Genomic DNA, 14,020 nt, shown 5'->3' with positions numbered 1-14,020 from the left:
CATAATCTCTAAGGGGTAGTATGATTTTCAGATCACAGTCATAATTCTCTTTTACATGACTTCCTATTATCATCATTCCATCTACTCAAGGTCTGCCAACTTCAAGTAAAGGAAATTAGCTAGTGATTACCTAGGAAAAGGAGAGTGAATGAACTGTAGTCTACGTAGTAAATACTAATTATTCTACTCAAATTAAACTAATGAAGTTAAACATGAACCTTCATGTTCCAATCACTTAGAATAAATACCCTATGTTTTACCTTTTCCTAAATCCTGTGAGAGTTTAAAATTTTAGTTTCTAGTTCTTTCCTGGCAACTATGAGCTTTTCTGAAATAGGGACTATCTCATTTATCTTTATATCCCCAATGCCTTACACAGTCTACATGCTTAGTTAATAATAATTTAATGAGTGACCGAATAGATAGGCTTTACTAACTATTCTGAACATCCCTATTTATCATTGTTCTGAATGTACCTTATAACACAAATTTACAATTTATATTTTCATACAAACTGATTTTGTCAAAAAGATTATAAGCTGGCCCTGGCCGGTTGGCTCAGTGGTGGAGCATTGGCCTGGCGTGCAGAGGTCCCGGGTTCGATTCCCAGCCGGGGCACACAGGAGAGGCACCCGTCTGCTTCTCCACCCCTCCCCCTCTCCTTCCTCTCTGTCTCTCTCTTCCCCTCCCGCAGCGGAGGCTCCACTGGAGCAAAGATGGCCCCGGCGCTGGGGATGGCTCCTCGGCCTCTGTCCCAGGCGCTAGAGTGGCTCTGGTCGCAACAGAGTGACGCCCCGGAGGGGCAGAGCGTCGCCCCCTGGTGGGCGTGCCGGGTGGATCCCGGTCGGGCGCATGCGGGAGTCTGTCTGACTGTCTCTCCCCATTTCCGGCTTCAGAAAAATACAGAAAAGAAAGAAAAAAAAAGATTATAAGCTTAAAAGCAGAAACCAAGTTCTCTATTCTTTCTCTCTCAAATACCTAGTGAGATAAAATAAGTCTTCAATAATGCATACTGATTTTTAAAATCACTTTCTGTGTTGTATATACTAGGGACAAATAAGTTAAAATTCCCTATGCAGGGTTTTCTCCATAGTTAAGAGATACAATATAGAAATGTAATGAGAGGCCCTGGCCGGTTGGCTCAGTGGTAGAGCGTCGGCCTGGCATGCAGAAGTCCCGGGTTCTATTCCCGGCCAGGGCACACAGGAGAAGCGCCCATCTGCTTCTCCACCCCTCCCCCTCTCCTTCCTCTCTGTCTCTCTCTTCCCCTCCTGCAGCTAAGGCTCCATTGGAGCGAAGATGGCCTGGGCGCTGGGGATGGCTCCTTGGCCTCTGCCCCAGGCGCTGGAATGGCTCTGGTTGCAACAGAGCAACGCCCCGGAGGGGCAGAGCATCGCCCCCTGGTGGGCAGAGCGTCGCCCCCTGGTGGGCGTGCCAGGTGGATCCGGGTCGGGCGCATGCGGGAGTCTGTCTGTCTCTCCCCGTTTCCAGCTTCAGAAAAATACAAAAAAAAAAAAAAGAAGAAGAAGAAGTAGAAATGTATGAGAGACTATAGTAACATAGTAATTATTATTTACTCATTTAAAATATCATGTGTGGCCCTGGCCGGATAGCTCAGTTTGTTAGAGCACCATCCCAAAGCACCGAGGTTGCCAGTTTGATACCCAGTCAGGGCACACACAGAAACAGATCAATGTTCCTGTCTCTCTCTTTTCCTCTTTCTCTCTCTCTCTCTCTACCCCCTTCTTTCTACCCCCTCCCTCTCTCTCCTTTCCTCTCTCTTCCTCTCTATAATCAATAAAAATATTTAATATATATTAAAAAATAATTATCAAGTAAAACATACCATCTTAAGTGTAGTCTGAGTTTGACAGATGTATTCACCCATATAACCAATGTCTCTGACAAGATAATAGAGCATTGCAGTCCCCCTAGAAAATACCCTTTGTCCCTTCCAAGTTGGTCTCCTACACCCACAACCACTATTCTAATTTCTAATCCCATATATTAGTTTTACCTGTTCATGAACTTCATATAAATGAAATCATACAGTATGTATTCTTTTGTGTGTAACTTTTTTGACTCAACATTCTCGAGGTTTGCAGGTGCATAAATTTTCAAGAGCATTCATATTCTTATAACTTGCTTAAAATGTAGTGCTAATTTCTAATACTTCATGTTCCTCACAACAGATGATTTTATTAAGTTTCTTGGCATGACATTGGTTAATAACATATAAGTCACGTACAATTCTGTAATACATCACCTGTATATTGCATTGTATGCTCACCTCCCAAAAGTCTCTTGTCCCTCTGTCATCCTATAACAAAATGATTTTTCTTAGTCCTCTAGGTCTAGGACTATGAATTTACTTTATTATAGCTGGATGTAATATCACTAAAATATTTGCACATAAAGTAAGTTGAAAATGTAAGCTTAAAGACTTACTAAGTAAAAGTCATGTCTTTAACTGTACTGATTCTTTAAAGCAAGATTGTTTTTAATAAACAGTGTTTTCTATTAGCATACAATAAGGGCAGTTTCATCTCTCCTTTTGTGTTTTTTTCCAGATACATTGACTAAATGTAATGTTAATTTTTCCTTTACATTGTATGGTTTAATAGAGATTAAATTAGCTGTCTTCAGTATGAACTTGGGATAAGGGCAATAAGAAACCCTATTTTTTCCAGCCCCCACTAAGATGAACTGGCAGTGTGTCAGGAAAATTCCTGGTAAAGAGCAGTTTTATTACAATTCGGTATAGTTGGTTCTTGCATAACGTTTAGAGAATCATACATAAAACATTCTCATCTATATAAATAAAAGTCGCCCACATACTTTATTAATAGCTTTGTTCACTTTTTCCCTGGGACTTGTGCTGCGTGTTCCTACCTACTGTGCTCCCTTTCTTAGCCTTTTTCTTTTTTTAAAGATAATTTTCTAAGCTTTCTTAAAAGCAAAATGGTTAGGTAATATTAGGAATCAAATATAAGTGTAAGAAAATTCTTGATCATTCCTACTAGACAGATCTCTTGCTTGCTTATGTGCTAGAACTAGTGTCTCTAAGCGTCCTTTTTACATTTAGTGACAAGGAGAGGCTTTTTCACTAGATACAGTCAATTTAACTTTAAGAGAGTTGTATTTTCATGGAAATAATTATATTTGTGATAATGTTGAGGGGCTTTTAAAATACGTGTGTTGTTAAGGTTATATCATTATTACTATGACAACAGTCAATACATAGTGAAAGCAGAAACATACTAGGTTGAAGTCTCAGTCTTTCTTCCTTAGTCTAGTTCATTAGCCAGAAATGTGTATGTTTTCAGATATAATTTCCTGTATTCAAACTTGAGAAAACTTTCCATATATTCTCCCAAAATATGTGGTATAAAGTATCAGTATAATTTAATAATTTACCTCTAGATCTTACTACAAAGTTACAGGAAATACAAGGGCTAGAACATATTGAATGACATCACTATTCAGAATGTGGGAAATTCTACAGGACAAATGACCAAGTTTCTTCAACAGATGAATAGTAGTAGTGGGGGAGAGGGAAAAGTGGCTGAATTTTTTTTAGATTAAAAGAGACAACATAATCAACAGTTCAATTGCTATAGAAATGTTTACATGAAACCTGTGTATTCTTATTGATCAATGACACCCTGTTAAATTTAATTTTCTAAATAGAAATAGGTTTGAAAAGAAAAATAAAACCAATCAATCAAAGAGAGAGAGAGAGAGACTTAAGGTATGTGTCAGTTTCAAATAAATAAAGAAAGAAAGACTTAAGAGGTACGTGAAACAAATGCCATGTGTGGATCTTTTTGGATTCTAATCCAAACAATTATAAAAAGGACACTTAGAGACTACCAGGGAAATCTGAATGCTGGATATTAGATGGTATTGTAAAACTGTATCGATAGGTATAATAAAGGTGTTAGGGTTTCATTTTTAAGAAATAGTCCTTATTTGTTAGTGATTTATATATCTGATATTTATTTAAAATATCAAAAAATAAAGTTGGAGTTAATAGGTAAAACAAGAATGGCAAAATCTTGATAATCGTTGAAGCTGTGTGATGAGTACATATGGTTCACTATATTATTCTCTCTAGATTGGAAAAATTTTCCATAATATAAAATTATTAGAATACACACGTAATGAGCAGGAAATAAATTGATTACCATGGTAATAGTAAACAAAACTACTCATTTTAGGAATAGCCATTGAGTTTGAGTAAGCAGTACCATCCTATAAATTAATGTTTTAAATTTGGTTGAAGGAGGAAAAGGCATTTCTAATACAGCCTTATTTAACCTATAACTCCATGCCCTGTCTTCTCCCACTGAATACCATAAAATTATTAGAAGGTAATTCTTCATTTGGGAGGAATGATGAACTTTGAATGGAAGATACATCTGTCCTAGTGCTAGCAGTGAAACACAAAAAGTGTCTTTGTCTTTAGCATTAGTCATCCTCTGCTGCCCTTCGTGCGATTAACCTAGGACTGCCGTCCTCCTGTTGTTGAATCAGTGGTATGGCCCAGTGGCCAGAATTGCCCATATTATTCTCTGATACAGTATCTCCTTTACTACAGAACATTTTTTACTTTTCACCACTTTGCTTGGTTCTATGAAAATGAATGCTCTCAATGAATAGATTAAATTCTTTACAAATAATTTTGTACAACATAATTCATCTTCTGGGGACTGTATTTCCCTGAGACACTGATTTATGGTACTTTTTTTTCATAAAATTAAAAAAAAACTTTTTATTTATTGATTTTAGTGAGAGATGAAGGGGGAGAGAGAGAGAAAGACAGAGAGAGACAGGAACATCAGTCTGTTTCTGCATGTGCCCTCACTGGGAATTGAACCAGCAACCTCAGCGCTTCAGGATGATGCTCTAACCAAGCTAGCTATCTGGCCAGGGTTATGAAATTATTATTTTTTTATTGATTGCTTTTATTAGAGGGGGGGAAGGGGAACATTCATTTGTTGTTTCACTTAGTTGTGCATTCATTAGTTAACTTCCCATATGTGCCCTGACTTGGGATTGAACTTGCAACCTTGTTGGTTTTTGGAAGACGTTCTAACCAACTGAGCTAATCGACGAGGGCCATGGTATTTTTCTGGTAGAGAATGTCTGGGTTTAATCAGGACATAGAACTGAATACCATCACGATCAGTTCTCTGATGCTTACCCTTATCAGAGAAAGCTTGCAAAATTAATGAACGTTGAAAACAGTTTCTTCAGCAGACCCGCTTTTGTAAGTTAAAACATTGATTTTCATGCTCTGAAGGCTTAAACTATCCTGGCTTACAGGATCTAAAAAGGAGCCCTCACAAATCTACATTTTAAAACAAGTGCCCTTTTCTGGAATATCTGGAATTATTCTGCCATAGCAAATTTAAGAGCAAATCAAACACTACTGAGCCCTAACTCCAGCTGTAATTTAAAGTATTGAGGCACCATACATAAAAGTGATTTTGCATTTGAACATATTTGTTAAATCTTTTTTTCAATATATCTGTATAATCTATTATGTCAACTAAATTTTGAGTTCTTAGAGTCATTTCTGTCAATTTAACTCTCCTAGCCACTGTCAAAATAACATGAAAGTATAAAGACATCTTACTAAATATTAAATATATCTTAATTAAACCTGACTTGTCACATCTTCCAAATCCAGAAATTTTGATAATAGGAGTTTTAAAATAAAAATACATATATGAATAAGATGGGATTTTGAACATGTTACTAATGAGTATTTTTTTAATTACGAAGAATGTAGCATAAAAAAATGCCTGACCTGTGGGGACACAGTGGATAAGACTTCAACCTGGAACACTGAGGTCACTGGTTTGGGGCCCCAGGCTTGCCCAGTCAAGGCACATATGAAATGCAACTGCAAGTTGATACTTCCAGCTCTTCCCTCTCCCCTGACTTTCTCTCTCTCAAATCAATAAATAAAATATTTTCTTAAAAAAAGATAATCATAGCCTGACCAGCTGCTGGCGCAATGGATAGAGCGTTGGACTGGGACACAGAGGACCCAGGTTTGAAACACTGAGGTCATCAGCTTGAGCATGGGCTCATCTGGTTTGAGCAAGGCTCACCAGCTTGGACCCAAGGTCGCTGGCTTGAGCAAGGGGTTACTCGGTCTGCTGTAGCCCCCTCGTCAAGGCACATAAGAGAAAGCAATCAGTGAACAACGAAGTTGCCGCAACAAAGAATTGATACTTCTCATCTCTCTCCCTTCCTGTCTGTCTGTCCCTGTCTGTCCCTCTCTCTGTCTCTCTCACACACAAAAAAAAGATAATTGTAAAAGTTTTATAGCTATTGGCAGAAATAATTGGAATATCTGGATATTCCAATTTATTTATTGAGTACCATTTGTCAGGTATTTCACTAAGCACTGTATCTGCAGTCTTACCGTGTAGAAGTGTATGCTAAACATATGTACTACACAGAGTAATTGACATTTTGGAGAAATATAAATACTAGAAGGATAGTGTTCCTTTCATGATATGTATACTCTCTGTCAGACTGGAGAAAGATCATTTTTTTTTGTTTTTGCTTTTGTTTTTTTTCCTTTTGTTTTTTTTTTACAGAGACAGAATCAGAGAGAGGGATAGATAGGGACAGACAGACAGGAATGGAGAGAGATGAGAAGCATCAATCATCAGTTTTTCGTTGTGGCACTTTTAGTTGTTCATTGATTATTTTCTCATATGTGCCTTGACTGTGGGGCTGTAGCAGACCAAGTAACCCCTTGCTCAAGCTAGCAACCTTGGGTCCAAGATGGTGAGCCTTGCTCAAACCAGATGAGCCCATGCTCAAGCTGGTGACCTCGAGGTCTCGAACCTGGGTCCTCTGCATCCCAGTCCGACGCTCTATCCACTCTGCCACCGCCTGGTCAGGCAAGATCATTTTCTTAAAGTTATTGAAAGTACTGTAATGAAAATATAAAAGGAAAAAGATTAAAAAATATATAGAAAGCATGTTTTCTAAAACATCTTATTAAAATTATCATCTTTTGATGAAATTAGTAACCTCTCATCATAATAGCCAAATTTTTTGGCCCTTTTACTAGAGTGGTTTCTATCCTAATTCTTAGAATGTTTGCTTTCTGAATTCATTTGACATGTAAAACAGTTGTTGACAATGAAATGTAGTTTTAACATTTCAGAAAAGGCATTTTCTACTTCATAAAATTATGTTTTGCCTGGCTGGTGGTGGTACAGTGAATAAAACATTGACCTGGAATGCTGAAGTTGCTGGTTCAAAACCCTGAGCTTGCCAGGTCAAGGCACATACAACAATCAATGAACAACTAAAGTGAAGCAACTATGAGTTGATACTTCTCACTCCACGCCCATATCTCTCTCCTCTCTTTGTAAAATCAATAAATAATTAAAAAAAAAAAAAAAGAAATACGGCCCTGGCCAGATTGCTTTGTTGGTTACAGTGTCGTCCTGAAGCACAGAGGTTGCCGGTTCAATCCCTGGTCAGGACACATACAGGAACAGATCAATGCTCCTATCTCTCTCTCTTTTCCTCTCTCACTAAAATCAGTAAATAAAACTTTTTAAAAAAATTGTTTCTACATGTGAAATTTGGGAAGCCACCAAATTGAACATTATCTAATTAATTTAAAGCTATTAATTATATTAACACTTGTATATGACATTTGGAGGCAACCACTATTAATATTTAAAATTCAACTTTTATTTAAGCATTTGTTATCAACCAAATTGAGTAATTAAAAGATTTTCAAAGTAATCCATAGGATTCCTGTATAAAAGAAAACAAATAAAAAATCCTATATTGTTTTAAAATAAAATATTAATGAAATAAGATGCTGCTTTATGATATATTTGTTTGTTTTAAACTAAGGAAGGCTTTTTTTCCCTCAGTAAATTAAAACATTGTATTATTAAAAACTTCCATCCTTCAATAATAAGCATTTTCCCCCTTTTATCAGCCTAATACCTACCGCCAACTTTCAGTTGTGTTTCTAACATGAAAGGAGTGGTAAAGACTGTAGAGTCTAGTGAAAGATATTCACCTACACATGTACTCTTTGACCAAACTTTTACCAAAGATGCTACTGACAAGTGAACAGATTTGAATTTTATTGCCTTTTCCCCCCATGGTAACATATATGTGAATATTCAACAGAGCAGCAAAAAGAAAAAAATAGATGGTTAACTTAGTCAAACTAGAGAATCAGTTTCTGAATGCTTTTCTGTCCCCCACCTCCCTTACAAATTTTTTGTTGGCAGGAATTGTCTTATTCTTTCATATATTCCAGATAGATTGTCCAGTGTAGTTCATTTAAACCAGTGTCGATTATTTAGGCCAGAAACTTGAATAGCTTCCATAAGCTGTTATTATTTGCTACCTGCAGGGAAAACAAAATGAAACTGGAATATGCAAAAGAAAGAGGAATGGGTCTCTCCTACCTTATATAAACCTAATGTTTGAGGGAAGGGCTGAGATGTTTCAACTTCTTTGTTTTTTCTGTCTTTGTATATTTTATATTATTTATCCTTAGTATATATTATGTGACCAAAAAGAAGCTCATTTTTCAGTTTGGGATTTTGCCAAGATGGAAACAGCAGATTGTGAAAAATATACAACAACAAAAATATACAAACCTATTGCTAGCCTAAAGTAGCTTGTCACCAACGCCACATAATAACTAGAAATTTCAAACTCCGGGGTTTTATACACACACACGTGGCACACGAGATTAGCTGAACTACTTATAAAAACCATACCATAGCATGTGTGTATGTGTTGTGTGTGTTTTGCTGATAATTAGCAACCACATGGCAATGTACTCAGTATTGATAGTTGATAAATAAAGGTGAGAAATTTTTTTAACTGGAATTTAGAATAATTGCTTACGTAGCTTTAAAAGTATATTTTTTAAATTAAGTTCTTACTAAGGTAATAACTATTAAAAGTTTAATTGCAGTTTTTTATAATTTTGCTTTGATTTTATACTAAAAACTGCCAAACAGATAACATCTAAATGTATCTTTTTCAGTATGACAAAGTTACAGAAGAAGAGATTCCCCTAGCACGTAAAGAAAAATGCAATTATTTTCTATTCTGAATCTCCAGACTGCTGTTTTAGAAAATCATATCTGATTATTTGCTCAGCAGAAGATTATTGAGTTGATTTAGCTGTGATTTTACTTAACAAAGCTTCAACTGCATTCCTACTGTGGAGTCCGAAAAAGGTAGAGAGATATAAATGATACATTCAAACTGTGATTTTTTTTTGAACAGGGCCATCGATGCACCCCTCAGAGCTAATAGCGGAGATGAGAAACAGTGGGTTTGCACTGAAACGAAATGTACTGGGGAGAAACTTAACCGCAAATGATCCATCACAGGTAATGATCTTTTTATCAGTAAGCTGAAAATGTCTATAAATCTAAATGTGATTGCTTGTGAATTGCTACTTAATGTTTTCCAATATGCATATATCCATAGGAAAGCAAGCTAGATCAAAGAAAATGCCTAAGATATATTTTGCTTTTGCTTTTTTATTATTTTAACTTAAATGAGAAATTGTTTTTAAACCTATATTTTAATAAATGAAATTGCTCCTCTGGGTTTATGTGGATGAAATATCTAACTGAACTGTTGATAAGGTTTTTATTTTTTCTTTCCTGCTAACTTACCCCTGAAGTGACATTAAATAGAACCAATGGGAAGAAGTGTAGAAAAGAAAACTCCTAAAAGTTATATATAGCAAGTATTTTCAACATTACTTAACTGTATATAAATCAGGAAATTGGTTCAGTTAAAGGGTTGTAGATAATCCTAATATAAACAATTTATCTTATTTAATGAGAAAACTGGAGGCCGGAGAATTTTAAGTGATTTCCTAAAGATCATGTGGCTATTTTGACATAGCTGAGACTAAAACCCAGACTCCTACTTGTGTAAACTGCTGCTCTGAAAAGAGACATATTATTTTTCAAACTTTACTAAGGATTGTTTGTATAATCTATATAATCATATATTTGTACTGTTTGATATATTTGATAGGTGTTTGATAATGAACTGTTGAAATTATAGAGGCTAAAATTGCGATGTTTTCATCTTCCCCAAAAGTTAATGATCTTCTTGGTTTTAATATTTCATCAAATTTAAAATAAAACATTTAAACTCTCAAGTATTTAAATTCAAACTCAAGAGATAGAAAGTAGAAGCCGTGTTATAAATGTTTTATCTATATTTCTCTATTGTACTCTTCCTGATTAAAGTTTGTTAATGCTGGCAATGCTGTTGTCTTAATCCTTAATTTACCCTTCACACACACACACACTTTCTTATCTAAAATGTCATACTCCTGACCTGTGGTGGCGCAGTGGATTAAGCATCGACCTGGAATGCTGAGGTCGCCAGTTCAAAACCCTGGGCTTGCCTAGTCAAGGCACATATGGGAGTTGATGCTTCCTGCTCCTCCCCCCTTCTCTATCTCTCTCTCTCTTCTCTAAAATGAATAAATAAAAATAATTTTGGCCTGACCTGTGGTGGCGCAGTGGGATAAAGCGTCGACCTGGAACACTGAAGTTGCCGGTTCGAAACCCTGGGCTTGCCTGGTCAAGGCACATATGGGAGTTGATGCTTCCTGCTCCTCCCCCTTCTCTCTCTCTCTCTTTCTCTCTCACTCCTCTCTCTCTAAAAATAAATAAATAAATAAATAAAAAATGTCACACTCATCTAGCAGTATGTCCCTAATACAAAATTTTTTATTTTCTAAATGTTTTCTTTCCTAATAACTAACTAGTCTTACAATCTAATGATCTTTGTTGATTCAGGAGTATGTTGCAAGTGAGGGTGAAGAAGATCCAGAAGTCGAATTTTTAAAGTCACTAACAACCAAACAAAAACAGAAACTTCTCAGGTAATGAAAAAGTATTTATTTATTGGATTCTATCACATTGTTTTGTGTGTTTCATCTTAGAGTCATATTCAGCTCTGATCCTAAGAGCTCATGAAGGTACTTAAACCATGAATCACATTTATTTAATAATTTATTCTTCAGCTATCGTAAAACAGTGTCTTTCTTTTAGTAATATGAAAATGAGCCTGACCTGTGGTGGCGCAGTGGATAAAGCGTCGACCTGGAAATGCTGAGGTCACCGGTTCGAAACCCTGGCTTGCCTGGTCAAGGCACATATGGGAGCTGATGCTTCCAGCTCCTCCCTGTCTCTCTCTCTACTCTCTCTCTCTGTCTCTCTCTCCCTCTCTCTCTCCTCTCTAAAATGAATAAATAAAATAAAGTAAAATAAAAAAAAAATAAAAAATAAAAAAAAGAATTCAAAAAAAAAAAAAGAAAATGAATCTAAGATTATATACTCAGATTATACCACACACAAAAAAATGGCACTTTTCAGAACATTTAATATGGAAATAGATTTATTTGTAGGTTTTACTTGTAATAGATTTGCATAAATCGTGGCAGTTTATTCTTAGAAAATATTTTGGGCCATGTATTGCTCTTTTTATATTTTGTAAGATTTTATGAGGAATGCTGAAAAATGCTTAAATTTAAGTGTGAATCTTGTTCAACACTCTACCTCTGGATTAAAGACTCCAAGAAATGTCTGCTGAGTCCAATAGAGGGAGCTCATGCTGTTTTGGTATATGGAGTTTTGACAATGGCTGGAAAGAACCCTTTTTATCTCAGGGTAACTCAAGCCTATCATAAACAAATGACTCTTCTGAGAATGTGAAGTGCTTTTTAGAAATTCAGAATGTCTTTTATTTATCAATCTAAACAATTGTGAAAACCAGGATGTGATTATTTTTTATAAGGAAAAAAAAGTATAAAAAATGTAAAGTATATTCTTATTCAGAATTTCTGGGGAATATGCTCTTGAATTTTGATAATGTAATATTGATTAATATTTCTATAGATTAAAATAATATATACCTAAAATTAATTTTTTACCTGATTATAGTTACATATTTGATTTTGTAGTAGTTCAATCAATGAATGTTGCAAACCTGCTTTAGGTTAGGATGACCATTTTTTAGAGTCTATATAATTTCAAATTCCGATTCAGTAAGATTTTTTTTTCTTAGCGAGAGAAAGAAATGGAGGGACAGGAAGAGAGGGAGATGAGAAGCATCAGCTTGTAGTTGCAGCACCTTAGTTAGTTATTCATTGATTGCTTTCTCATATGTGCCTTGACCCGGGGGCTGCAGCCTAGCCAGTGACCTTGGGCTTCAAGCCAGCAACCTCTGGGTTTGTCTATGATTCCACACTCACGCCAGCGACCCCATGCTCAAGCTGGTGAGCCTGCGCTCAAGCCAGATGAACCTGCATTCAAGCTGGGGACCTCAGGGTTTTGAACCTGGGTCCACAACATCCTAGGCCAACACTATCCAGTGTGCCACTGTCTAGTCAGGCTGAGTCAGTAAGATTTTTTTTTAAATAGTCATTTCTGTTGAGCAAAGTATACTGAGAGAAGTGGCTTAATGCATTTAATTTTTTATTTAAAATTAATGAATTTATGGCTTGGATAATTTAAAAGGGAGAAAATGATTTGTTATTTAATCAAGTATGTGTTCATATTTAAATACCACTTTTAATAGCTTCTAAGAAAACATATTATCTCTTAAAAATTTTATGTTTGTTGATGACAGGACTATTTTTAGTCTGTGACTGTTTTTCCCAATAACAGGAAATTGGATCGACTTGAGAAGAAGAAAAAGAAAAAGAAAAAAGAGAAAAAAAAGAAAAGGCTTCAGAAAAGCAAACGTAAACACAAAAAACATAAAAATAGATCCTCTTCTTCTTCCTCTTCCTCCACTTCCTCTAGTGAGACTTCAGAAAGCAGCAGTGAGAGTGACAACAAAGAGAAAAAAATAGAAAAGAAGAAAAGAAAGAAAAACAAATGTTCAAGGGATAAAAACAATGATTTGGAAGAAAAAGACAAGTCTAAGAAGAGAAAACTTGATGAAGAACTTTCTAGCAATCACTTTAAGAAGGAAAAGGCCAACGAAGAGCCTAGATTTTTAAAACAAGAACATTCTAGGGAGACTAGCAAATGGAGTCATTCTGACTTTGACAGGAAGTCCAGAACCCATGACCACAGCCCAAAGAAGAGAGGATCTGAAAGAAATGAGAGGAGCAGCAGAAGCCAGAGCAGAGAGCAGAGGAGCAGGAGAAGCCGGAGCAGAGAGGAGAGGAGCAGGAGAAGCCGGAGCAGAGATGAGAGGAGCAGGAGAAGCCGGAGCAGAGATGAGAGGAGCAGGAGAAGCCGGAGCAGAGAGGAGAGGAGCAGGAGAAGCCGGAGCAGAGAGGAGAGGAGCAGGAGAAGCCGGAGCAGAGATGAGGGGAGCAGATGCCGGAGCAGAAGTCACAGTAGTTACAAGCAAAGAGAAATAAGAAAACAGCCAGAGCGAAGTCCCAGCGAAGAGCAGAATATAAGAAATGACACCAGAAGCCATGGCAAAGATATGTACAGAGAAGGGAAAATGCACAGAACAAACTCAGGAGATAAGCATACTAGAGAGACACACACAGACCGAAGCAGAAGTAGAGAAAATAAAGAGAGACTGCATGTGACAATTAGCTGGGAGTAAAATATATCCACTTTCTTATTGGATACCTTTAGCAAGGGCTAATATGTACTGTTGTCTTTATAATGAAAAAAGCTCTATTTTAATTTTCCATCTCTAAACTGTCATATCAAGTATAAAATTACATGAATCTCATAAAAATGAATTTTGCAAATATTTGTAAATAACCTGTTTTGGAGCTGTAAGAATATTTTCTTTTGATAAGTGTAGTGTATCTTGTGTTCTGTATACCAGATAAAAGCTCCATATAACTGACATTTTGTTTGTTCTTAAACATCATTAAAAGAATGACAGTACTAATGAATGGGTATAATTTATTTTTTAACTTAAATTTACTTGAAGCAAAGTGTAAATAAACGTTGAAATTCCTATGGCCTGACTTGTGGTGGCTCAGTGG

General features: G+C 36.2%; 1 protein-coding gene across 2 annotated transcripts in view; it reads left to right on the top strand.

The window, feature by feature from the left end:
* Positions 1-14,020, top strand: part of CIR1 (corepressor interacting with RBPJ, CIR1) — a 34,870-nt gene extending 20,850 nt beyond the window's left edge. For both annotated transcript variants that reach the window (XM_066346549.1, XM_066346550.1), the window contains 3 exons: positions 9,307-9,413; positions 10,851-10,936; positions 12,723-14,020. In XM_066346549.1, coding sequence (XP_066202646.1) covers positions 9,307-9,413; positions 10,851-10,936; positions 12,723-13,626 — 1,097 coding nt within the window. In that variant the 3' untranslated portion in view covers positions 13,627-14,020. The remainder of the gene's footprint in view (positions 1-9,306; positions 9,414-10,850; positions 10,937-12,722) is intronic.

Source organism: Saccopteryx leptura, chromosome 7, assembly GCF_036850995.1.
Source record: "Saccopteryx leptura isolate mSacLep1 chromosome 7, mSacLep1_pri_phased_curated, whole genome shotgun sequence".
Classification (NCBI taxonomy): Eukaryota; Metazoa; Chordata; class Mammalia; order Chiroptera; family Emballonuridae; genus Saccopteryx; species Saccopteryx leptura.
This window is presented reverse-complemented; position numbering and strand designations above follow the sequence as displayed.